Source organism: Pituophis catenifer, unplaced genomic scaffold (genome assembly GCF_029215685.1).
Source record: "Pituophis catenifer annectens isolate HBS135680 unplaced genomic scaffold, rPitCat1.0.hap2 SCAF_6, whole genome shotgun sequence".
Lineage (NCBI taxonomy): Eukaryota > Metazoa > Chordata > Lepidosauria > Squamata > Colubridae > Pituophis > Pituophis catenifer.
Window position 1 is genome coordinate 87,595,707 of NW_027256886.1, and position 24,525 is coordinate 87,620,231.

Consider the following 24,525-nt stretch of genomic DNA (forward strand, 5'->3'; position numbering starts at 1 on the left):
TAGCGGAAATTTTGAGTAGTTCGGAGAACCGATAGTAAAAATTCTGACTGGCCCCGCCCCCATCTATTTTCTGCCTCCCAAGTCCCAGCTGATCAGGAGGAAATGGGGATTTTGCAGTAACCTTCTCCCGGAGTGGGGTGGGAATGGAGATTTTACAGTATCCTTCCCCTGCCATGCCCACCAAACCACTCCCACCAAGCCATGCCACGCCCACCAAGCCATGCCCATAGAACTGGTAGTAAAAATTTTTGAAAATTTTGAAACCCACCACTGCAGAGAATGTATGCTGCTGAATGTGTATCTTCAAAACAACCACAAAAACTAGGTGAAGGATGTCCTCGAATCACATTTAGAAAGTCTTGCTTAGTCGAGTCACATATTTTGTGTAGGTCTGGTTTAAACCTCTCTGACCGTGTTTTCCCAAAAATAATAATCCTGTCTTATATTTTTTTGAACCCTGAAATAAGTGCTTGGTCTTATTTTCGGGGATGTCTTATTATTTTGGGATGTGTGGAGCAAGATGGGGCTCCTCTTGCCATCTTACCTGATTTCCAGCTTTGCATTTAAATACTTCAGGGGATGTCTTATTTTTGGAGAAACAGGGTACATAGCAACCATGGCTAATTTGTCAAGCAACAAAATAGAAGAATAAGACAGTTCTTGAGAAACTGAGAAATCTTGAGAAATTGTCTCTGGGAAGAAATGGAATAGAATGTTACCTTATTGAAAGTTGAATCGAGTCAACTTCCCTTCCCTTATTCACTAAAGCAGCACATCTTTTTAGGATTATCTGACAAGTAGATGGATGGAGGAGGAGGAGGTGGCGGCGGATGAGGAGAAGCCAAAGGAAGAGGTGAAGGAGATGGAGATGGAGATGGGGGAGAAGGAAAGAAGAAGGAGAAGGAGGAGAAGGAGAACAAGAAAGCATTAAGACTTATTTTAGTGAGCCATCACCTTAAAACAATGGCCTTTCCCTTCAGTCTTGCATTCTACTGAATATAAGCAAATAACCCATAAGGAGACAAATGAAAACCCAGAGATCCTTGGGTTACATATGCTGGGTATTTTAGACTGCAGCTGTCATGATCTCTGGAAATTAGAGGGCATCAAGTTTTGGGGAGCTGCCTAAGGATATTGGGGAATACTTGATTTATTAATACTTGACTTATTTGGCTCTCAATATAAATCTTTCATTTAATGTAACTAGTCTTTTTCAGGATATACAGTGATAGCTGAAGAGGGGCAGATCCATATTAGTCATTCCAGGCCCACTTGAGAGGTATTTTACATTACTCAAATTGAGGAACAAACACTGGAATATCACACTGCTGGATTAATCTAGGCCAGGGATCAGCAACCTGCAGCTCTGGAGCCACATGTGGCTCTTTCACCCCTCTGCTGCGGCCCCCTATTACTCAAATATGCATCACAACTGCCAATGTGTGACACCCGCTGGCATGTGATTTATTGAGCTTTTCAATCCCCGGTAGGCCAATCATGGATAAATCCAAGAAAAGAAAAGTTTCAGAAGAAAACAGAACGTTTAATTCAACTACATATGCTAGGTTTGTGGCCGCTCAAGGAATAGTCAGGCAGGGGGAAGGTTTTGTGGCTCCCGGTGTTTTTTTTTTTCCTGTGGTAAATGGGTCGAAATGGCTCTTTGAGTGTTTAAGGTTGCCTGATCTAGGAATTTTAAACAAACTATATCCGGAGCTCAGGAAATCAGACCTTTAACCTGTTTTTTTTCCCCTCTTTCATTGGTATATTCAGCAGCCTAATAGCATATATTATTATTGTAGCAAATACTCCACCATGCCTTTAAACAGTGTTTTGACACCTGGACCATAGGAAACATCAAAGTCAGGTGAAGGGAAGAAATAATGGTGGTTTGAGAGGCCTGCACCATCTCTGCTCTTTCTGAAATGAAAATAAAATGACACCGAGGGCTATCAGGAATATTCCTCTATCCCATTGTTTTGCAAATCTATGTACACTCCAAATGGTATGATTGTTTGAAGAGAAATGCATCTATACCACCAGGCTCTAAGTGTGAGGAGGAAGGGCAAGCAGTAAAAATGAAAGTGAAACCTTCCAGCCAGGTTATAAATATAATATTGAAGAGCATCTGTCACTTCAGATCCATCATGGCAGCGCCTGTTAGCGGGCATCCATTCACCTGCTGCCTGCCATGTCCCTCACCTTGTTGTGTCCCTGCTGCATTACCAGCCATCCTATTAAAGTGAATGGGACGGTCGGTGAGTCAACAGCGGGTCATAGGAGGAGCCGCTGTGGGACAGAGATGACAGTTGTTCTTTAAAAACTATGATTTAAATTGAGTTGATTTAAATCAAGCCTTATTACTAGTGATTTAAATTGTGATTTAAATTGACTTGTTTGAAATCAGGTCCACCCTGCTCAGCCCTATATAATAGATTGGGTATGCGCACTGTCGCCAGTTACTCTTCTGGTTTCTGGCACACATATGCGCATCGGCCAACTGGTTTTCGCAGGTGCTGGAGCACCAGAAAGTGGCCTGAAAATGGCCCAAAACAGCCAAAAAACAGGCCGTGTTTCAGGCCATTTTCCGGCTGTTTTCGGGCCATTTTTCAGGCCAAAAACAGACTGAACAAAGGCCAGAAAACAGCCTGGAAAACAGCCCCAAAAACACATGCGTGCGCTGGCCAGCTAGCGTTCAGATTTCCAGCAGACCAGGTGTGCATATGCATCCATATGCACATGTGTTCTGGTTTGGACACTCGGTGCCGAAAAAGTTCGCCATCACTGACCTTGTTCATGTAGAGAGAAGATTTGGTAGAGTTCTGACAAGATAAGCTCTAGTGAGGTCTACTGATCTCTGCAGGATAATATTACGGACATAGTTAATTCTTCCCATAATATTAACAGGACTGAGAGATGTTAAATCCCCAGTAGGCTTAGGAGATGGATTATAAACTTTCCTTCCAGCTTGCACATATGTATGCTATAACTAATACTATAACTGCACCAAAGCTCCATAGCAAATAGCATTTATTCCTGGCCTCATATATTCTTGACTTTGTGCATAGAAAAATAATATAAATTGAGTATAGGCATGTAAGATTTGAAGATTTTTCCCTCTTACGAAATGACACGGATATCATGATGGAGCAATTTTGAGTTTTGTTGGTAAAGGGAAGAAAAGAATAGCATTTTTAAGTTTCTTTCAGGGATTTTTATGAATTTCTTCAGTTTAATTTATATTCTGAACCAGAACGTGAAATATTAGCACATGCACAGATATCAAAGACAGAAATATGAGATTTTATTATATCTCATAGTTTTAACTTTATATTTCTTTTATATATCTCCTGTTCTGTAAGTAACCAAACAATTCTGTTTTCTATTTTTTTTCCCTCTTTTGTTCATTTTTGTTTTTAATAGTTTTGCTAATTTTTTTTTAAAAGAGAAACTAGCTGAGGAACATTTTTCTTCCCCAGTGATCTTGCTCTTTTATATTTCAAAAAGTGCTTTACAGAGGTCACAGCATAATCATATAGAGTAATCAGGTTTCCAGCAGCTGTGTTTCTTTCCCATAAAATGTTAAGCCTTCCAGATATCACCTAGCAAAACAAATTATAGGATAGGAGGGTTTTGAGGGGGGGTGAGAGCTGAACATCTGTTACAGATTGGAGGGGGAAAAAAAGTTTCTGGTTTATGGGATATTTGCCAGGAAATAAAGACAGTAATTCTTTTTTGAAAACGAAACAACTTGACATGTATGTCTTCAAAAATATATTTCATAGGCCTTTTCAGCTTTTTAAAACGTTGCTTCAAGGTTAATTGTTATGAGCATTTGTTTGCAAACATTTATTTTCAAGGTTAATTGTTATGAGCATTTGTTTGTAAACATTTATTTTCTAGCTACTGAAATATTTTCAGCTTGATTCCTTCCTGTTGCCTTTATACATCCAGCCATTCATCCATCGCCTCCTGCTGATGATAATTTATGAATTTTGGATTGTTGTCCTACTTCGTGTTCTTTGCAGAACATACAGTAGTGGCCAAAATTGTGGAAACCTTTTGGGAAAAGTGTTTTTTCTAAAACTAGCTAATAACACCACTTTTTTTTTTTTGTAGTATCATAAAATTATATTATCAATGGAAAGATAATTTAATCAAGAATGTAATGAAATAACTTTTATGGAGGATTTGCTATTAGAATAGCAGTTACAGTATAAAGAAGAAAAGAGAAATGTAGAAAAAATGAGATATTTACGTTTTCTACAAAAAATGAGGAAAAAATGCTCATATTTACGATGGTTTGCAGTGACCCGTGAATCACGTGTTCCCCTTTGGCGACCTTTTGACAAGCAAAGCCCATGGGGATGCCAGATTCACTTAGCAACGGGGTTACTAATTTACCAGCTGCAGGGATTCACTGAAGAACTGGAAAGAAAGGCCATAAAAACTCACTTAACAAATTTCTCACCTAGCAACAGAAATCTTGGGCTCTGTTGTGGTCGTAAGTCGAGGACTACCTGTATTGTGTAATGAAAAAGTTCCATCATGTCTCGGACTGCTACTTGGTGTTCATGGATGTGCTTTGCTAGACTTCTGCCAGTCTGTCCTACTTAGTGACTGTTGCAGTCCTTACACTGTATATTGTAGTTGATTCCTGGGTTTTATATATATGTGTGTGTGTATGTATGTTTGTATGTATATATACAGTATTTTCTTTCTTTCTTTCTTTCTTTCTTTCTTTCTTTCTTTCTTTCTTTCTTTCTTTCTTTCTTTCTTTCTTTCTTTCTTTCTTTCTTTCTTTCTTTCTTTCTTTCTTTCTTTCTTTCTTTCTTTCTTTCTTTCTTTCTTTCTTTCTTTCTTTCCCAGGTCTCCTGAGTCTTTTGGTTTACTTAAGATGTTTTATTTGGCTTTTCTTGGTTTGTGTGCTCTGGTAATCCCATGTCATTGTCAATAGTCTGTTGGTTGTTTCTGAGATGTTTTTGATGTATGGCAGTGTCATCCTTGTGTATAGCTTGTGCTGGTTGTGCTGTAGTGAGCTTTGTGGTGCTTGAAGTGTTCCTTTTTACATAGGGAGTGCCAAACGCCAAGGAAGAATGGATGGGTCAAGAGAAAGTTACAATTGGATGGAGTTTCTGAAATTCTAGAAAGAAAGAAGCCAGAAGTCGTTGTTGTTAGTTGTGAAGTTGTGTCCAACCCATTGCGACCCCATGGACAATGTTCCTCCAAGCCTTCCTGTCCTCTACCATCCCCCGTAGTCCATTTAAGCTCATGCCGACTGCTTCAGTGACTCCATCCAGCCACCTCATTCTCTGCCATCCATTTCTTCTTCTACCCTCGGTCTTTCCCAGCATTAGGCTCTTCTCCAATGAGTCCTTCCTTCTCATTAGGGGGCCAAAGTATTTGAGTTTCCTCTTCAGGATCGGGCCTTCTAAAGAGCAGTCAGGGTTGATCTCCTCTAGGACTGACCGGTTTGATCGCCTTGCAGTCCAAGGGACTCGCAGGAGTCTTCTCTAGCACCATAGTTCAAAGGCCTCAATTCTTTGGCGTTCAGCCTTTCTTATGGTCCAACTTTCACAGCCATAAATTGCAACTGGGAAAGCCAGAAGTATAGATGCCAAAAATCTATATGGATGGAAGCAAGTATAGAAACGTTTGTAAAAAAAAAATAATGAACGGTTTGGGGTAAATTTACATTTTTTTCTTTTTCTTGTCTCATGCCTTTAATTGGTTTGCCAGGCTATTTCTTAACTCCTTTCTGACCTCTACCTAACATTGCTTACCTTGAAAAGGAATAGCTGGAGAGTAAATGTGTTTGTATAATATTGATTTTCATCCATTCGAACTCTTTCTTCTCTTTAGCCACAATAAGTTAGCAGGAAACGAGTGGAAGCGATGTGTTCAGCTGTCAAATTTCATTCTGACATCCCTGAGTTTAATGGGCTATAAGGAGATGCCTTAAAAACAGCCCGTTGCATCTAGCATTGCCTCTTTTGTACAGTTCAGGCATCACTCCTTGATTTTTTTCCAATCCCGATATATTTCTTCTGAGAAACAGGAGATTGAAAATCAAGCTTTGTTTAATTCCCCAGGCTTTGAGCCAGGGATGGTATTCACTTACTTTCCCTACCGGTTCGCAAATGTGAGTGCATGCACATGCATTTACACTTCACTAGCATGTGCCACATCCGTGCATGCACGGTCTTCTGTGCATGTGCTTTGTGGGCGCACACACCTTCCGTGCATGCACCCAGCTTCAAAAACATGCCTAAATAGGACGGCATAGAGCTGAAGTGGGTGCCATCCATGATTTCCGCTACCGGTTTGGGAGAACTTGTCCGAACCGGCTGAATACCACCTCTGCTTTGAGCCCTTTCCCCAAAGCAGGTTTTGCTCCCCGTTACGCCTATGCGCTTATAAATACATTTCATGACTCTTTTAATAATCTGTATATCTGTGTTTTTAGAAAGGTGATTCCCATTTTGATCTAACACACTGAATTTTCTTTCCATCGTTTGAAATCAAGGTCTTAATTATCTGTTACTGGTTGTTCGTTACTGTATCATTTCACACCATTCTCAGTTCTACCTATGCAAGCTTTGATATGTGTAAACCAGGTTCTGGTTCTATCCGGTTTGGGCAAACTGGTAGTGGCAGCTGCGGGAGGCTCCGCCCACCCGTGCAGACATCATGATGTCACTTTTTTGTGACATTTTAAGCCTTTGCGCATGCGCAGACGACAGCACAGGCACACTCATTGGCGAACCGGTAGGGAAGGTAAGTGAATTTCACTCGTGGTGTAAACCAAGACTTAGGCAAAACATTATTCTACAAATTACAAGTATCTTGCATTCAGTGAGATTAACAACCAATGCTTCTATTAACCCACTTGTACAAGAACAGGGTCTCTGTATGTAAGATATTATTTATTCTAAAGCTCTGTGTAATGCTTTTGAAGTATTTTCTCATATCCTTATATTATCACAACGGCACATGTATTGAAAGAAAACATTGACATCCATAGCTTTACCTAGAACTTGTAGAATGAATGGAAGTAATATGCTGTATATAGAATAAAGGAAATTATAAAAATTGCTTTTGATGTTATATAAATGCAAAAAAATCAAATAGCTATCAACTTGCAACTGTCAACTTTTCTCTCTAGGAAGTCAAATTCTTAAAAAAAAGGAAGTTTATTTCTGACCATTTTATTTTTAGGCTAAATTGTTCTGCGTGAATAAGGCTGCTAGGATACTAGAATTAATTATGTGGCTTGAAAGAAATTCTGGCATAACATAAAGAATCATGGACCAGATTATCCAGAGATATAAGCCTTTCCTTTGAGATATTGACTTCATGAGGCTGTCTCTCTTACCCACCCAATTCTCCCATGCTCTTTCCAGGAGATAATTCAACAAAAATGTTTACAAAATGCCTAGTTTTGAAAGACGAGGGGCATTGGGACAATGGGAGATATTTGTGGGAAATGTATAGATAGGAGTCTGTTACAGAAAGTGTGGCCCTCCCACATCACAATTTGTAATTTCCCAACAGGGTGGTCATGTAGAAATAGTGATGGCTCAATGGTTAAGGATAAAGAGATTGTCATCTTGGGTTTCAGACCCAAGCGTCATGCGATGGAGTGAGCCCCCGTTCCTTGCTCCAGCTCCTGCCCACCTAGCAGGTCAAAAGCATGGAAATGCGAGTAGATAAATAGGTACCACTACACTGGGAAGGTAACAGTGTTCTGTGCGTCTCGGCATGCTGGCCATATGACCACACAAGAGTCTTTGGACAACACTGGCTCCCTCGGCTAAGAAACAGAGATGAACATCACCCCCTAGAGTCAAACATGGTTTATCTTTACCTGAAGGAATGCCTCTCTTGGGAGAACCTGTAAATGTTCCCATGAGAAATGTCTAATGGGGTCTATGGAGATTCTCAGTCATCCATGTCATGGTTGTACATGACCATCCTGTTGAGAAATTACAAATAGTGATATGGGAGGGCCACACTCTCTGTAATAGACTCCTATCTATACTTTTCCCACAAATATCTCTCATTCTCCCAATGCCCCTCGTCTTTTAAAGCTACCCTGTTTCCCCCAAAATAAGATATCCACTGATAATAAACCCAATCAGGCTTTTGAGTGCATGGCAATAAGGCCAAGCCCTTATTTCAGGGTTCAAAAAAAAAATATAAGGCAGGGTCTTATTTTTGAGGAAACACGGTAGGTGTTTTGTAAATATTTTTGTTGAATTATCTCCTGGAGAGAGCATGGGAGAATTGGGTGGGTAAGAGAGACAACCTCATGGAATCAATATCTCAAAGGAAAGGTTTATATCTCTGGATAATCTGGTCCGTGATTCTTTATAATATGCCGGAATTTCTTTCAAGCCACAGAATTAATTCTAGTATCCTAGCAGCCTTATTCACGCAGAACAATTTAGCCTGAAAATAAAATTTAAAAAAATAAAATTAAGAAACAAACTTTCATTTTTTAAAAAGAATTTGACTTCCTAGAGAGAAAAATTTAACAATTGCAAGAAGAGCTGAAGAAGCTTCTTGGATGAGAAGCGAAAGGGCTTCAAAGAAAAAAGGAAAACCAGAAAGTCCAGTTGCCTCTTGAAAAAGCACCTTAGCTTCTAATGGGGTCCTTGGTGCTCTCTGAGCCTGCTTGTTTTCTTGCAGACATTTCGTATCTGCAAGAAAAGGGGGAAAAAACCAAGCTCAGGGAGCACCAAGGACCTCATACAGTTCCAATCCTGAGCTCCAAAGATCCTCCTTTAAATGTCTAATTAACACAGTTAATGTTGCTCATACAAGGGGGGAGGCATGGTACCTTAACTGGTGGATTTGCCATAATATTACAGGGCAGCAAATGGTCAATTATTGGGTTTATTATTATACTAGCACCACTGGACATAACATGGATTTTCTGCCTCACGCACCGCAGTGCTAAGGGGTATGTCAGCTTGCATATCTTTTAAACACGTCCTTAGCTTTGTCAAGCTTTGTATAGCAATGTTCACTTCTGTGAAGCAGAAGACCATTAAAATGGCACCACCAAATTTCACGTCCTTTCCTGTTCCTTTGTTTGAATGATAAATGCTTTGACACCGCAAATGACTGCGTTTTTTTTCTTCTTCTTCTTCTTCTTGCTTTTTACAGGTCGTTTTAGTTTTTGCTCTTAGTATTGGTGCTCTTGTAATATACTTCATAGATTCGTCAAAGTAAGTACTCGAATACTTTTCCTCCACGTTTTGCTAATGTAGTTGTGAGTTTTTATGTGGCTTGATTTTGTTTTTTTGTTTTTTTACTTAAGCTCAAAGCTTTACGTTTTATCATTTGCGTATAAATCGAGATCCATTAAAACACCCCAGTTTTCCAGCTATGTTTTCAAAGCCATTGGGAAAGTTATTTTTGTAATTGTTTTTGTAATCCTCCTTCTCTTCTTCTTTTTTTTTTTTTTGATATTTTTTTTTTATTAAATTTTTTATTGTAAACAAACATACACATATAGACATAGACGTTAAAACAAACTAGACATAAACTAACTATACAATGAAATCAAGTCATATAACTTGCACTTTGAAAGTAGAGTTACTTCGGTAATTATATATCAATATATCTATATATACTATCTTTCATCTTGTATCAATGTTTATATAACGATATTTCCTTTTATTTGCTTATTTTTGTGTCCTTGGGTGGTATTCTCTTTTTTCGTGTCTTTTTTATCTAACCATTTGTACCATTCTTGCCAAATTAAGTAAAAGTCTGTATCTTCTTTTCCTTGTATTTCTTTGGTCAATTTATCCATTTCTGCACATTCCATAATTTTTTGTATTATTTTCTGTTCTGGTGGCGTGTTTTCCAATTTCCACATTTGTGCGAAAACGATTCTAGCTGCGGTTAAAATATGTATTATCAAGTATTGTGTCTCTTTTTTATAGTCCTTTGTCAATATACCTAGTAGGTAGGTTTCCGGTCTGAGGGGTACTTTTTGAGCGGTAATTTCTTCCAGCTGACTTTGAATTGTTTTCCAAAATTTTTTGACTTTAGGGCATGACCACCACATGTGGTAGTAGGTCCCCTTCTGTATTTTACACTTCCAACAGTTCTGATTAGTATAAATCGAGATCCATTAAAACACCCCAGTTTTCCAGCTATGTTTTCAAAGCTATTGGGAAAGTTATTTTTGTAATTGTTTTTGTAATCCTCCTTCTCTTCTTCTTAAATGGAAGAAGAGGCAGCGAATTATAGTCCCACATTTCTGTTCTTAAAAAAAGAAATCACAATACAGGGAGTCCTCTGATTTACGACAGTTCATTTAGTGACCATTCAACATTACAACGTCACTGAAAAAATGACTTATGGCCATTTTTCACCCTTATGGCCATTACAGCATCTTTCCCCATAATCACATGTTTAAATTCCTCTGCTTGGCAACTGACTCACATTTATGACAGTTACAGTGTCCTTGGGGGGGGGGGAATCACGTGATTCCCTTTGCCGACCTTCTGAGAAGCAAAATCAATGGGGAATCCAGATTCACTTAACGACCATGTTGCTAACTTAACAAATGCAATGATTCACTTAACAATGGTGTCAAGAAATAGTCATAAAATGGGGCAAAGCTCACTTAACAAATGTCTCACTTAGCAACATAAATTCTGGGCTGAATTGTGGTCGTAACTCAAGGACTACCTGTATAGGGAAGTGTAAACTGGAGGAATCCCCATGAAAATGGCAATGCGTTTATATGTGTAACTACTGAAACTAATGAATATATTGTAGCTTATTTGGGAACTATCATACCATGCGATGTGTGCCCTAATATAACGTTGCTCGACTCCTGGCAATATCCTGCAATCTGAATTTCATCTGAGGTTCTTCCTTGGTATTATCCCATCTATCGAGACATGCAGGATGCTGAAATTAAGTCGTATTTTCTTTTGTGGTGAACAGTACCTGGTGATGACCTTCATGGTTGGGTGATAATAATATTATTATGATAAAGGATACCACAGTCTGAACATCATGTGGTGGCTTCTTTGTTTTTTGGTTCTGCAATATAAATATAGTCAGGTTTTGTTGGTTTATGATTAAGGTTTATCTTAATATGGTTGGTAACTGCATCTATAGTTCCATTTGTAACTGAACGCTCTACCCTTTAATGGCCAGGATTATTACACATATTATATCCTAAATGGCGCTTCTGTGTGCTGATGTCAAAAGAAACAAGAGTTGTAGCAAGGAGCTGGGATTCTTGTTGAAATTTGCAGGACCGATAGAAGTTTCCATGTGTCTGAATTATACTTCATTTATATTTTTTTTTCACCTGAGATGTGAACACGTGTGAACACAAACACATAAAATGTCTTTGGGGGAATCAACATTTTCTGGCTGTGCGGCTGTAATAAAGACTAAATTTGAGACCAACAATTAGCTGTCACATAATGGACGAATGACACACTGTTGTGCATAGAAATCATTGGTTGTGGTTTAAATGATGTTCTTATAACTTGTTGTACGAGACAGTGAAGGTGTGTTTTCCAGGGAGACACAGAGAGAGACAAAAATATCATTTTATTTCAATTTATCAGAATATTCAGACAAAAGGGATTCCTCTCATTCAAAGAGGGAACCCCGATCCTTAGCTTACATCCCGTTTTACAGTGGTGGTTTTTTTTTTTAGTTTTTTAGTTTACTTTGTTGTCACTGCACCTCATACAACGAAATTAAATGCCATCTTCAGTGTGCATTATAATTATAAAAATAAAACACAAACACACATCCTTCACATTCTATACAATTGAATTAAAACCCCCTGATATTGCATTAATATTGCACTATACAGTAGAATTTAACATAATTACCAATCTGGGATAGAAGCTGTTTTTTCAGCCTCTTTGTCCTTGCTTTTATTATCCTGTACCGTCTGCCAGATGGTAATAGTTCAAAAAAAAAGGGTGCCCAGGATGAGATGGATCCTTAAGAACGTTTTGAACTTTCTTAAGGTAGTGGGAGCTATAGAAATCTTCCAAAGAGGGGAAGGGGCAACCAATGATCCTCTGGGCAATGCCGTTGACCCTCTGGAGTGCTGTCCTATCTGCCACTGGGCAATTGGCAAACCATACACAGATGCAGTAAGTTAAGATACTCTTTATGGTGCAGTGGTAGAAGCTCACCAGCAGTTTTTCATTCAGTTGTTGTTTCCTGAGAAGTCTCAGGTAGTGTAATCTCTGCTGGGCCCTTTTGACCAGTGCTGCAATGTGAGCGCCCCAGGTCAGGTCCTCTTTTATGTTAACATCCAAAAACTTAAAACTGGCCATTTGCTCCACTCGGTCTCCATTGATAAACAAGGGCTGAATGTCTAATCTGTTCCTTCTGTAGTCCACTATAAGATCCTTGGTCTTATTGGTGTTAAGGACCAAGTTATTGTCTCCACACCATGCAAGCAACCGGTCCATCTCATCTCGATAGGCCGACTCATCCTCCCCTCCAGAGATGAGTCCCACCACTGTTCTATCATCTGCAAATTTAGTAATAGTATTACTAGCGCGAGTGGGAATGAAGTCATGCACTATAGTTAATGTAAGAAAGAAAAAAAAATGAAAGAGGAAAGTTGGTTGGACAAGATAAGAGTAACAACCCCTCCTTGCCCAGTAAATCAGCTACAAAGTTTGTTTGAAATTCATGAAGAAACAAATCAGATGTGTTATCATGAACAGATTTTTTCCTTGCAAGCAGATAGTACCACACATCCCTCTGTAGTTTATCTTTTCAGTTTAGCAGTGTTAGATGCTAACAATCAATCCATAAAAAGTTTTCCCCCATTCCAGTCTAATGGTTTTCATAAAACCTTATCACTATTTTAAAAGAGAGAAAAGTAAGTCAGATTAAAATAGGGAGTAACTGTGTTTAAAATACAAAGTAAAATACACAGTAATTATGTTAGCTAACAAGTTACAAAATCCCTCAACAGGAAAGCATATACTAGTGTACGAAATGCGGTATGTGGCACCTGGTTGCATTTAATTTGATACATCATTTTGAAAACAGTGTGCTGTTTTCATGCTGTTGGGGAAAAATTACACACACCCCCAAAAGAAATTGACTTCTAACTTTACATAACTTTCCTCTCACTTCTTAAAAATCATTTAATTTAGGAAATGTAAGTGGGATCTAGGATGGAAAGGAGATGATTATAGACGCAGAAGCAGGAAAAGACATATAATGATGTAACAGCAATCTAAAATCGGTTGTCCCATTAAAAAAGCCTCCTCCCTTCCTTCCTTCCTTCCTTCCTTCCTTCCTTCCTTCCTTCCTTCCTTCCTTCCTTCCTTCTTTCCCTCCCTCCCTGCCTCCCATTCCTCCCTCCCTCCCACGTTCCCTCCCTTCCTCCCCCAGCTCCCTCCCTGCCTTCTTCTGCTTTCCTCCTTCTGTCCTTCCTTCCTTCCCTCCCTCCCTCTCACCTCCCTCCCTCCTTTCCCTTGCTTTCTTCCTTTCCTTCCTCCATCCTCTTCTTTCTTCCTTCTTTCCTTCTTCCCTCCCTTCTCCCCTCCCTCCCTTCCTCTGCTTTCCTCCTTCCTCCCCTCCTTCCCTCCTCCCCTCCCACCCTCCTCCCCTCCCTCCCTCCCTTCCTCTGCTTTCCTCCCTCCCTCCCTCCCTCCCTCCTTCCTTCCTTCCTTCCTTCCTTCCTTCCTTCCTCCCTCCCTCCCTCCCTCCCTTCCTTCCTTCTTCAAATAGCATTCATTGCTATTTAATATCATTTGTCAATTTTCTTTGCTCATTGTTTCTTCATGTCAGACGTAATAAAATGTCTCTTCCTTAAGGCTGGTCAGTGATCTAGGTTTGAAGAGAAACACATGAGCATTTGTCAGCAGGTCCTCAGAAAAGTCTATGCTCCCTGGTCATTCCTGCAATCATGTCAAAACCAATGTGAAATCCAGGGAAGAGACACAGTAACTTGACAGAATTGCAGTGAGTTCTATCTTTGGACTCCAAAGCACCTATTCTGAACTATTTCTGAATTATTACATAATTGTACCATGCATCCGGAATGGAATGGAATGGAATGGAATGGAATGGAATGGAATGGAATGGAAAGACAATAGAATAGAATAGAATAGAATAGAATAGAATAGAATAGAATAGAATAGAATAGAATAGAATAGAATAGAATAGAATAGAATAACTTTATTGTTACTTTGAATGTACACTAACTGACATACATTAAAACAAAGTTTCATTGCATACAGCTCTCAAAGGGTCAGCATCTCCAATATACACTACATAACCATGACAGAATGAATGAATGAATACAAAATCATGCATATACCCACATATATTACATGACAAAGAGAAACAACACAGTCTAGTTCAGATGTATATATGTATATGGCAAGAAAAACGAATCTTGTAAGTGTACCAGACAGATTGGCATAGGGAACAAAGCTGTTACAGAATTGGGCAATCCTGCTATAGATACTTTGAAACCTCCTCCCAGATGGGAGCAACAGAAACAGACCATAAAGTCGGTGTGTGGGGTCTCTCACAATACTTTGAGTTCTAAGCAAATAGCCCTTATAAGCAGTATCCTGAATAACAGGAAGTGAGCTTCCTATAATCTTCTTGGCTGTCCTCACCACTCTCTGTAGGGACTTTCTATCTGAGGTGCTGCTGCCACCAAAACAGACAGGGATGCGGTTTGTTAAAATGCTCTCAATCGTGCCTCTGTAGAAAGTGGCCAGGATAGAAGGGGAAAGAGGTGCTCTCCTCATCCGATGCAGGAAATACAGATGCTGGTTTGCATGCTTCACTAAGGATGACCTATGGAGAGACCAATTCAGATTGTTAGTTATCTGCACCCCCAGATACTTAATACTGGGAGTACAAATAACTAAGTTGTCTATCGAGTGCAAAATTAAACTATAGAATTTCCTTGAAACCCTTAGAGCCTTGGATGGCTTTAAATGGGGATTTAGCCAGTTTGGTTAAGCCATCAAGCTAGAAACTGGGTGATTGTGAGTTTTAGTCCCATCGTCGGCACAAAGCCAGCTGAATGATTTTTGGGCCAGTCACTTTCCCTCAGCCCTGGGAAGGAAGCAATGGCAAACCACTTCTTAAAAAAACTACAGGGTCTTGTCCAGGCAATCTCTGAGAACCAGACATGATAAAATAAATGGGGAAAAAAGGTGATTGAGAAAATTTATAGAGATAAAATTTATTAATGGTTACTGAATCAGAGATATCATCTATGTATATAAAAGCAAAAACCACCCACACATTAATCACAAAATCTCCAGAAAAGCCTACAAACTTGAAATTTGCCACATATGTTCCTCTTGGCTTCTAGGTGCTCACTAAGAAAGGATTTTTCAAAATGACCATCAGAGCATTAGTATTTCCTATATTATTATTAACATGGTCTGATGCTATGGAGTTCTAATCCCCCTCCCCACCTGAAAAGAAATCTGTTCCACACTCTGATGCTAAGGAGTTCTACTCCCCCTCCCCACCTGAAAAGAAATCTGTTCCAAATGCAAAACACAAGCAGAGGAGAGGAGTTTCACTTTCAGTTTTACTTTCACAGCACAAGCAGCTTTACTACAGAACAGTTGAGCTAAGCCATGCCCAGCCTCCTTCCTGTCTCCTTCTTGCTCACACAGCAAATACTGTTTGAGTTTCCAAACACCCCTCAACTCTCTCACGCATTGACAGGATGCTAGCCAGATGAATACTGAGGGATGCTGCAGGCCGGGACATTCTAATCCCCTTCCCCCTCTGTTCCAACTGCCAGTTGCAATATATTAACACACTCTGATGCTATGGAGTTACACATTCTACATTAAGTTTCAGGCTGTAAGTGTCAATTTATCAAACCTGAGCACATAGTTTCATAGTGAAGCATGGGCGTAGAGATAGTATTTCAATACCTGGAACTTTTGGAACATTTACATCAATTCAAATCAAATGAAAATATTGGATTTTTAGACCTTCATCTAGTTCATGAGTGGGTTTTTTTAAATACTTGTTTAAACTCGGCTTTTTTCCTACTTCTTGATCTTACCTTTCACCTTTTAAAACCAGCAGAATAGTGAAGGAAAACTCTTATTAAGGAGGGAGAAATGCCACCTTGAAGAATGTCAAACCAGATTGTTATTAGTATATCTCTCTTCTTTGGAGGAAATTGCCATCATTTGGCTAGTAGCTTCACAGAAACGCTGCACTCAGCTCCCTAGAGAACGACATTGTAACTCAATTTCTCATATAACAGTGTACATATCTATAAGGCCAATATATTATGAAATGCAGCGAAATACCTTGTTAAAATTGCTAGTCAAGCGTTGTGTTTAATAGATGTCATGGCCATTGCAGTTTACATTTTTACATTTTCTGATGGCTGGGAGCCCAAGAATAGATAACAAAACAAGAAGGCAAGAAAGGGGAAAATCTGTTCTCATTCTTACAAATGAAGTCAGAAAGGCAGAATATCTTTAATGCAAAATGAAAAGCATCGTGACCAATAAAATCTTGTTAAGCAGCAAAGGAGAAAAATGACAATGCTTAGCCTACTACAACATTTCTCTAAGAGGAAGATGATACAAGAAAGGGTAGACAAGAAAATATCTGAACAAACAAAAGTGTTGTACCATGTGTAGCTTCGCCTTCCATCTCGCCAGCCTAGAGTTCCTGCTAAAACAATTCTTACAGATTTTTCTTTTTCCTCAATAAATATACATTTAAAACATATGTACTCTATACAAGTGTCCATATATTTGTATAATTACACACCTCCCTTAGTTAGCAATCACACATCCCAAAAAGGAACAATCAAGCCAATAGATTCTGTTTACAATCAATTGATGGTCATCATATAAGTTAAAACTAATCTCTCTCTATACAGTGGTATCTCGGTACTTGTTGCTAATTGGTTCCAGGAGGTGTGACAAATACCGAAAACGATGAGTGCCAAACAAATTTGATACCAACCAAATTTGATACCAAACAAATCGGTCAGAAAGGGTAACAAGTCACAAGGTAACTAACACTGATGAGTTTTAGCTTGTGCATCGAGTACCAAACAAATGACGACTACCGGGACAAAAATTTTCCTATCAAAATACATACCAAATTTGATGAGTTTGAAAGCAGCTGAGTACTAAAGCATGACTGTACTTAGAAATCTACAAGCAGTGAAAGATAAATAGAATGGAGGGGAGAGATAATGGGAGGGAAGAAGTAACCGGATGGAGAAGGAAAAAGAGAAGGAGCATTTACCCTCTGGAATCAGCTGCCCCCAGAAATAAGGAGAATCCAAGACCTCGGTGCCTTCCGCCGTGCCTTCAAAACTTTCTTTTTTCAGCAAGCCGGGCTGGCTTAACATATTTTTTAACATATTTTTAATTTTTAATTGGTTTGTTATCTTAAATTGGGGCCACATTAATATATATCCTTTTAATTGTTTTTTAATGTTTGTATTGTATGTTTTTATCTGGCTGTACACTGCCCTGAGTCCCTCGGGAGAAGGTGCAGTATATAAATTCGAAATAAAATAAAATAAATAAATAAAATTGATTTCCAAGTGGAGTCAGTGAAAATCTAGAATTAGGCAAGAATTCCTCTTGCTGCTATTCAGATTTGGGTCCTCAGAAAATGCCTGGGATTGAGGGCTAGAGGAAGTTCTCCAATCAAGGACCTCTTGACTGGGTACAATTCTCATTAGGTGAGGCAATCTTCCTTTGACATGTGTCAATTTTCATCCTCTTCTCATTTCAAAGGCAAGTATTTTGAGAAAATAAGTACAACCATATAACTAAAAGCTGCAAAACAACCAGGTCAGTTCTAAGTTTGCCAAGGTCACTGTTACTAGAAGGCAGGTCAGTGAACCAGCCAGTGAGGGTAGCAATTATGTATACAGAAAACAAATATTAATCTTGCTTACAGTACCTGTGATACTTAGTAATGAAACAGTGTGAAGATTGAGGTCTCTGAAGAAGTCTTTAATGTTGGGAAAGGTAGAAGGAAACAGAAGAAGAAGACTAGCAACAACTTGAATGGACTGATGGAAGAGAATATTTGTAGCTCAGGGTTGAACTATGGCATCCTTGGTGCTCTCTGACGTTGGTTGTTTCATTATCCAACTAGACAACATCATCAATGTTATCTTGCTTTCAGAAGTTGTGGGTGCTCCATCACTGGAGGTTTTTAAGAAGAGATTGGACAGCCATTTGTCTGAAGTGGTATTGGGGTCTCCTGCTTGATCAGAGGGTTGGACTGGAAGACCTCTAAGGTCCCTTCCAACTCTTTTATTTTGTTATTCAATGCTAGAAGGGGAATGGGGTTTGCTCTCAGTCTGTATACTCGTGACTTGCCCTGTTAGAGTTGTCCGAGTGCTCAGAAAAGTAAGCTGTAGATGACCAAGCTGAGCCTGAGGGAGGGAGAGTCAAACATAACATCAGTCTTGAGTCCCTTCATGCCCACAAGAGATCTAAGTCCAGCCCACCTTGAATTCTTTTGACTTTTATCTACCACCAATTTGCTTTGACTATTAGTAGTTTGGATCAGTGGTGAAATCCTGCCAGTTCTGTCAGGCTCATGCGAACCGGTAGCAGCAGGGGCACATGGTTCGGTGAACCAGTAGTGGCGGCAGTGTGAGGCTCTGCTGACCCGCCCGGACGTCATTACTTCCTGCTTTAAACCAGGAAGTAACCCGCTGTTGACCACCTGCACATGCACAGAGCGTCAAAAATTAGACCTGACGATGGTAGGGAAGGTAAGTAGATTTCAGCCCTGGTTTGGATTTTTGTAGAGAGTTTAAGCTTTCAATAAATCTTTATACCCATTTAAATTGCCTGGATCATCTGATTTCCTGGGCGCTTGACACACGGAGACAATAAACATCAACCTAATCAAGGAATTCCCAAGAGGAACCATTCCCATCATCGCTAACAGGACAAGCCAGGAGTATATAAAATAAAAGCAAACCCCCACCCCCCCTTCTAGCACTGTTGTTATTATTTAGTTGAATAATGAAACGTCTGCAAGAAAACAATCAATCTTGGAGAGCACCCACAATTTGGATGGAGTCAATTACAATGATATGGACTGCACCAGTGGTGGAATTCAAATTTTTTTTACTACTTTTTACAACTTTTTTACTACTGGTTATATGGGTGTGGCTTGGTGGGCATGGCAGGGGAAGGACACTGTAAAGTCTCCATTCCCACCCCACTCCAGGGGAAGGATACTGCAAAATCCCCATTCCCTCCCCACTCCTGCAGGAAGGATACTGCAAAATCTCCATTCCCGCCCCACTCTGGGGCCAGCCAGAGGTGGTATTTGCTGAACTAGTCAAAATTTCCACTACCGGTTCTCCAGAACCTGTTAGAACCTGCTGAATAGCACCCTTGGACTGCACTGTTGAGAGACCTGAAGGGTCATATTGGGGATAGAACATCCTTGTGGTTGCTGAAAGTCAACACTGACTCGATGTCAGAAAAATCAATCAAAGAAATGAAACAACATGAAACAAACATGACTGGAAATATTAACAGCCGATTAAACCAAAATGTATTTGAGATCTTCTAAAAGGCAAACATCGGTGGCCAATTTTCAAGCTATCAGCTGGATTAGTCATTCCTGGATGTGCTTTTCTCACAGTGAAAATAATGTTTTCAGCACAGAAAACAGTCTCTTTCCATAAATCTTGACATTTGTAGGCATAGATTAGTGACCTAGTAAATACATTCAGAGAAATGCATGCATAATTGCTTTGTGTTCATTAACATCAGTACAAAAGAGATATAAACACACTGCTATTCTAGCTAATTAGCTTTTTGCTCTTTTAGCAAGATGCTAAAATAAGCTATGCAGGATACTTTTCTCCATGCAGTATCTGTATTACAATAGCAACATAAAGTTCAACAAAGAATCCCTATAAAATGAAGGGAAATTATCAAAAAGCAAAAAAAAAAAAAAAAAAAAAAAAAAAAAAAAAAACCTCTGAGCTTATCTCTAAATTGCAGAAGATAGTATTCATTTTACTTTTGCAGGTTCAACTGATAAAAGCTCAATCTCTCTATTTAAATTTATTACTTGTCTAAAATAAAACCTCAAAACCAAGAGTTACTTTGGGACTTATAGCAGTATATAAATTGATGAATAAATAAAAGAATCAGTTTCACAATATAGAAATGTTAGAAATTCTGTTTATATATAGCACCACAGAGCAAACAAAGAGTATAGTCACCATGTGCTTTACTGCTGAACTGTTTAACTGTAACAGGAAACAGGAAACTCTATGAAGGAAAGAGCCTAGAGCAGTGATGGCTAACCTTTTTGCCATCGCATGCCAGGAAGGGGGGGGCAGGGGAGGTTCGCACACACTCATGCTCACACCCATAATTCTATGCACCCTGCGCATCTGCGCATGACCCCCCGCTCATGGCACGCGATGGCCCGGTAGGCCTGTTTTTCTTTCTCACCTGGCTCCAGATCCTCTCTATGCATCTGGGGAGGGTGAAAACAGCCTTCCCCACTCCCTTGGAGGCCCTCCAGAGGCTCGAAACGGCCTGTTTTCCAACTTTTGGTTGAACAGGAAGTGACTTTTTTGCTGTCCCCAGCATCCAGAGACTCCTAGAGAGGCAAACAGTTCGTGACTCTTTTTTAAGAATTTCATGAACTATGATAGTTGTGCAAATTATCTTTTAGGGCTGCATATCCCCCAAAAATTACACCTAGTTTTGGCTTTAATGACTAGCTGTTTAGTTATCCAGGGGAATCTATTTCAGTGTAATATTTCTTCATAATTTTCAGATGTTTTAGGGAAAAAAAATATTATTGCCATATTTATTATCCCCACCACTCCAATTGCCTGTATTGCTAATAATTTGCAGTCTCCTTTTGCCAGTCTGTTAGAAAACCAAAAATCCTGCTTCAAATTACTTACAATGCACAGTATTTAAAAAAAAAAAAGTGGACTATGGAAGTGCATCAAATGAAGCAAAGAGTAGTCCACAAAAGCTGTTGTGCTAATAAAATTGTTATTGTTAAGGCATCCCAAGACTGTCCGTTGTATTTGCTGTAGAGAAAGTCCTCTTCTTATGACTACAATTGGAACGGGAACGTCCATCGCTAAGCAGTGTGGTTGCTGAATGGGTGTGCCAGATTTTAGGATCTTTTCTTGCCGCTTCTTAAAAGGCAAGATTTGCTTAAATCATCACAGTCGTTAAGCATCACATGTGGTTGTTAAGTGAACCCAGCTTCCCCCATTGATTTTGCTTTGCTTGGGGTAGCAAATAGGGACCACATGACTGCAGGACACGGCACCTATTGTACACAGATGCCAAATGCTAAATGCTTGAATTTTGATCAGGTGATGGATCCAAGATGTTCCAAAAGTCATAAGTGCGAGGACCTGTCATAAGTCACTTTTTCTAATGCCATCGTAATTTTGAGCAGTTGTTAAATGAATGATCAATAGTGAAGGACTATCTGTAATAGATGAATAGGGCAACCTTCCAGAAACTGTCATGGAAGGACTTATTGTATCATAGCACTTTGTAGACTTTAATTTCTTTAGTTTATCATGAAGTATTACATTTAAATTAACAGAATAGCAGAGTGGGAAGAGAACTTGGAGGTCTTCTAGTGCCAGCCCCTGCTCAACAGGAGACCTTAGAGCATTCATGGCTGTCCTGTCTCTTAAAAATTTCCAATGATGGAGCATCTATAACTTCTGAAGGCAAGCAATTCCACTGGTTAATTCTCCACACTGTTAGGAAGTTTCTCCTTAATTCTAGGTTGGATTTCCCTTTAAATAAGCTTCCATCCCTTAGTTCTTGTTTTGCCTTCAGGTGCTTTGGAGAATAGATTGACCCAATCTTCTTGTATCAGCTTCTCAAATATTGGAAATTCAGGCACTGATTGCTAATATTCCATGAAAGACGATATCAAAATTCTATTCTATTCTGTTCTACTCTACTCTACTCTACTCTACTCTACTCTACTCTACTCTACTCTACTCTACTCTACTCTACCCTACTCTACTCTACTCTACTCTACTCTACTCTACTCTATTCTTATTCCATTGCATATTCTATTCTATTCTATTCTATTCTATTCTATTCTATTCTATTCTATTCTATTCTATTCTATTCTATTCTATTCTATTCTATTCTATTCTATTCCAATGCACAGTATTTTTTTTTAAAAAAAGTGGACTATGGAAGTGCATCAAATGAAGCAAAGGGTAGTCCACAAAAGCGGTTGTGCTAATAAAATTGTTGTTAAGGCATCACAAGGCTATTCTTATTCCATATTCTATTCTATTCTATTCTATTCTATTCTATTCTATTCTATTCTATTCTATTCTATTCTATTCTATTCTATTCTATTCTATTCTATTCTATTCTATTCCATTCCATTCCATTCCATTCCATTCCATTCCTACTCTACTCTACTCTACTCTACTCTACTCTACTCTACTCTACTCTACTCTACTCTACTCTACTCCACTCCACTCCACTCCACTCCACTCCACTCCACTCCACTCTACAATCCCATCCCATCCCATCCCATCCCATCCCATCCCATCCCATCCCATCCTATTCCTTTGTTGGCTTTCTTCTTCAGCCTTAGCTTACCTGGGAACTTGCAGATGAGCAGTTAGCTCTATCTAGGCATCTGGAATGTCATTCATGCCATGAATGATCCTCCTGGGATGATATATTCTTGGCCTACACTTCTGATATTGTTCACTCATCCCTCCCAGGAATTGTGGGCCAGCCTTGTATGAATACAAGATGATAGACACGATTCTAGCTAAACTGGAATCAAAGTCATCTGACACCTCCCCCCCAGGGGGGTTGTTCAAAAGAATAACATTCATGAATGTTTATTTTCTGGGCATCCACACATCAAGGCTGGACATCTACATGAATCCAAATCCCATTGGGCCCCGGGATGGTTTGGCGGTCAGCTTTTCAGTTTTTTGGAGAAATAAGTTATTCCATTCCTGCAATTACTTAATCTATTCCTCCCAGGAAGTAGTAAATTACTCTTTTGAAAGGGCATTTCATCTTTCCATTTCTTGCATATTAGCAGATGAAAAGTATATTTCTAAGAGTAGAAATTCCTTGAGTAGGTCCTGAATGGGAATAAAGCCAATATGTATGATCCTATTAGTGGCCAACCACTGGGGGAAAAAAGTGCTAATGCTAAACCTTTTCTTATTTGAAGCTCACATCATTGGCCTTTCTCCTTAGGACCAATATTAAATAGATACTATACGACTGAAAAAAAGTAAGGACTTGCTCTTTTTATGTCTAATTTCTCCTCCTGAATGGCTTGCAATGACAGTATATTCTCTATCTCTCCCCCGCCCACTTCTTTTCAAACACTAAACCACCAGAGGCAACCTGCAGACACAATTTGAGGTTAGAAGTTCATAGACTTAATGAGACATTCAGTGCTTAAAGCATAAGTTTCAGAAAATTTATGTTTCTAATTCTCTTTAATGGTTTTGTTGTTGTGGCTGTAATTTAGATGGGTCTGTTGAGACTCCGGTATATACCAGAAAAAGGACAAGATAGGGGAAAAAAAGGGGGGGGATGGCAAGGAATCCTCCAATTCTTGGTTACAAACTAAAGAATGCTGTTTCACGGATATAGATTTTTTTTCCCCCTTTAGCTGTATAAATATGGATTGCCCTGGTCTTAAATAGCATCTGTCAATGCGGTAAGGATTGTACAAACATTCTTACCCAAGGGATTTCAATTTTAATTAAGGTACGGTACATACCATATTTTTTGGAGTATAAGATGCACCTACCTTTTTTAGTGAGGAAAACAAGAAAAAGAAATGTGCCTCTGCCTCCCAGCAATTTTGCCTCGTTGCAGCAAACAGCAAACAGCCTGCTTTACTTTCATTTTCGTTTTCAGCATAGCTTGATTAGCAAAAGAAAAAAAAAATCTGCTCCAGCAATTTACCTCCTTGCAGCAAGCGGCAGAGGCCCGGGCAAAACAGCTGAGAGCAAAACAGCTGAGAGTCGGGTGGCCGATCCAATCAACTTGTGCTAATTAGGCTGGGTTGAAGCTGAAAGGAGCTGTTTCTTCTTGCTGCTTGCTGCAAAGAGGTAAACTGCTGGGAGGCAGAGGCCAAAAGGTGGGGGCCAATGGGTGGGCGGGGCTACATTCGGTGTATATCCCCCCTTTTAGGGGGGAAAAAGGTGCATCTTATACTCAAAAAAATACGGTAATTGAGGCATCATGGTGGCTCAATGGTTAACATGCTGGGCTTGTCGGCTGGAAAACGGGCAGCCCTGGTTCGAGACCCGAGTTCCACACAACTCACTCACACATACACATCAGTGTGATTTATGGAGAGTTTTATTGGTATTCCCCAGCAGTTCTCTTCACCTGGCTTTAGAACCAAGATAGTCTCCACTGATGAAGCACCCAAAACTTCTGAAGGCAAACTGTTCCACTGGTTAACTGTTCTCACTATCAGGAAATTTCT

General features: G+C 39.4%; 1 protein-coding gene across 1 annotated transcript in view; it reads left to right on the forward strand.

The window, feature by feature from the left end:
* KCNMA1 (potassium calcium-activated channel subfamily M alpha 1) overlaps positions 1-24,525 on the forward strand; it is a 643,121-nt gene that overhangs the window by 277,010 nt on the left and 341,586 nt on the right. The window contains 1 exon segment of the mRNA XM_070946116.1: positions 9,169-9,230. Coding sequence (XP_070802217.1) covers positions 9,169-9,230 — 62 coding nt within the window.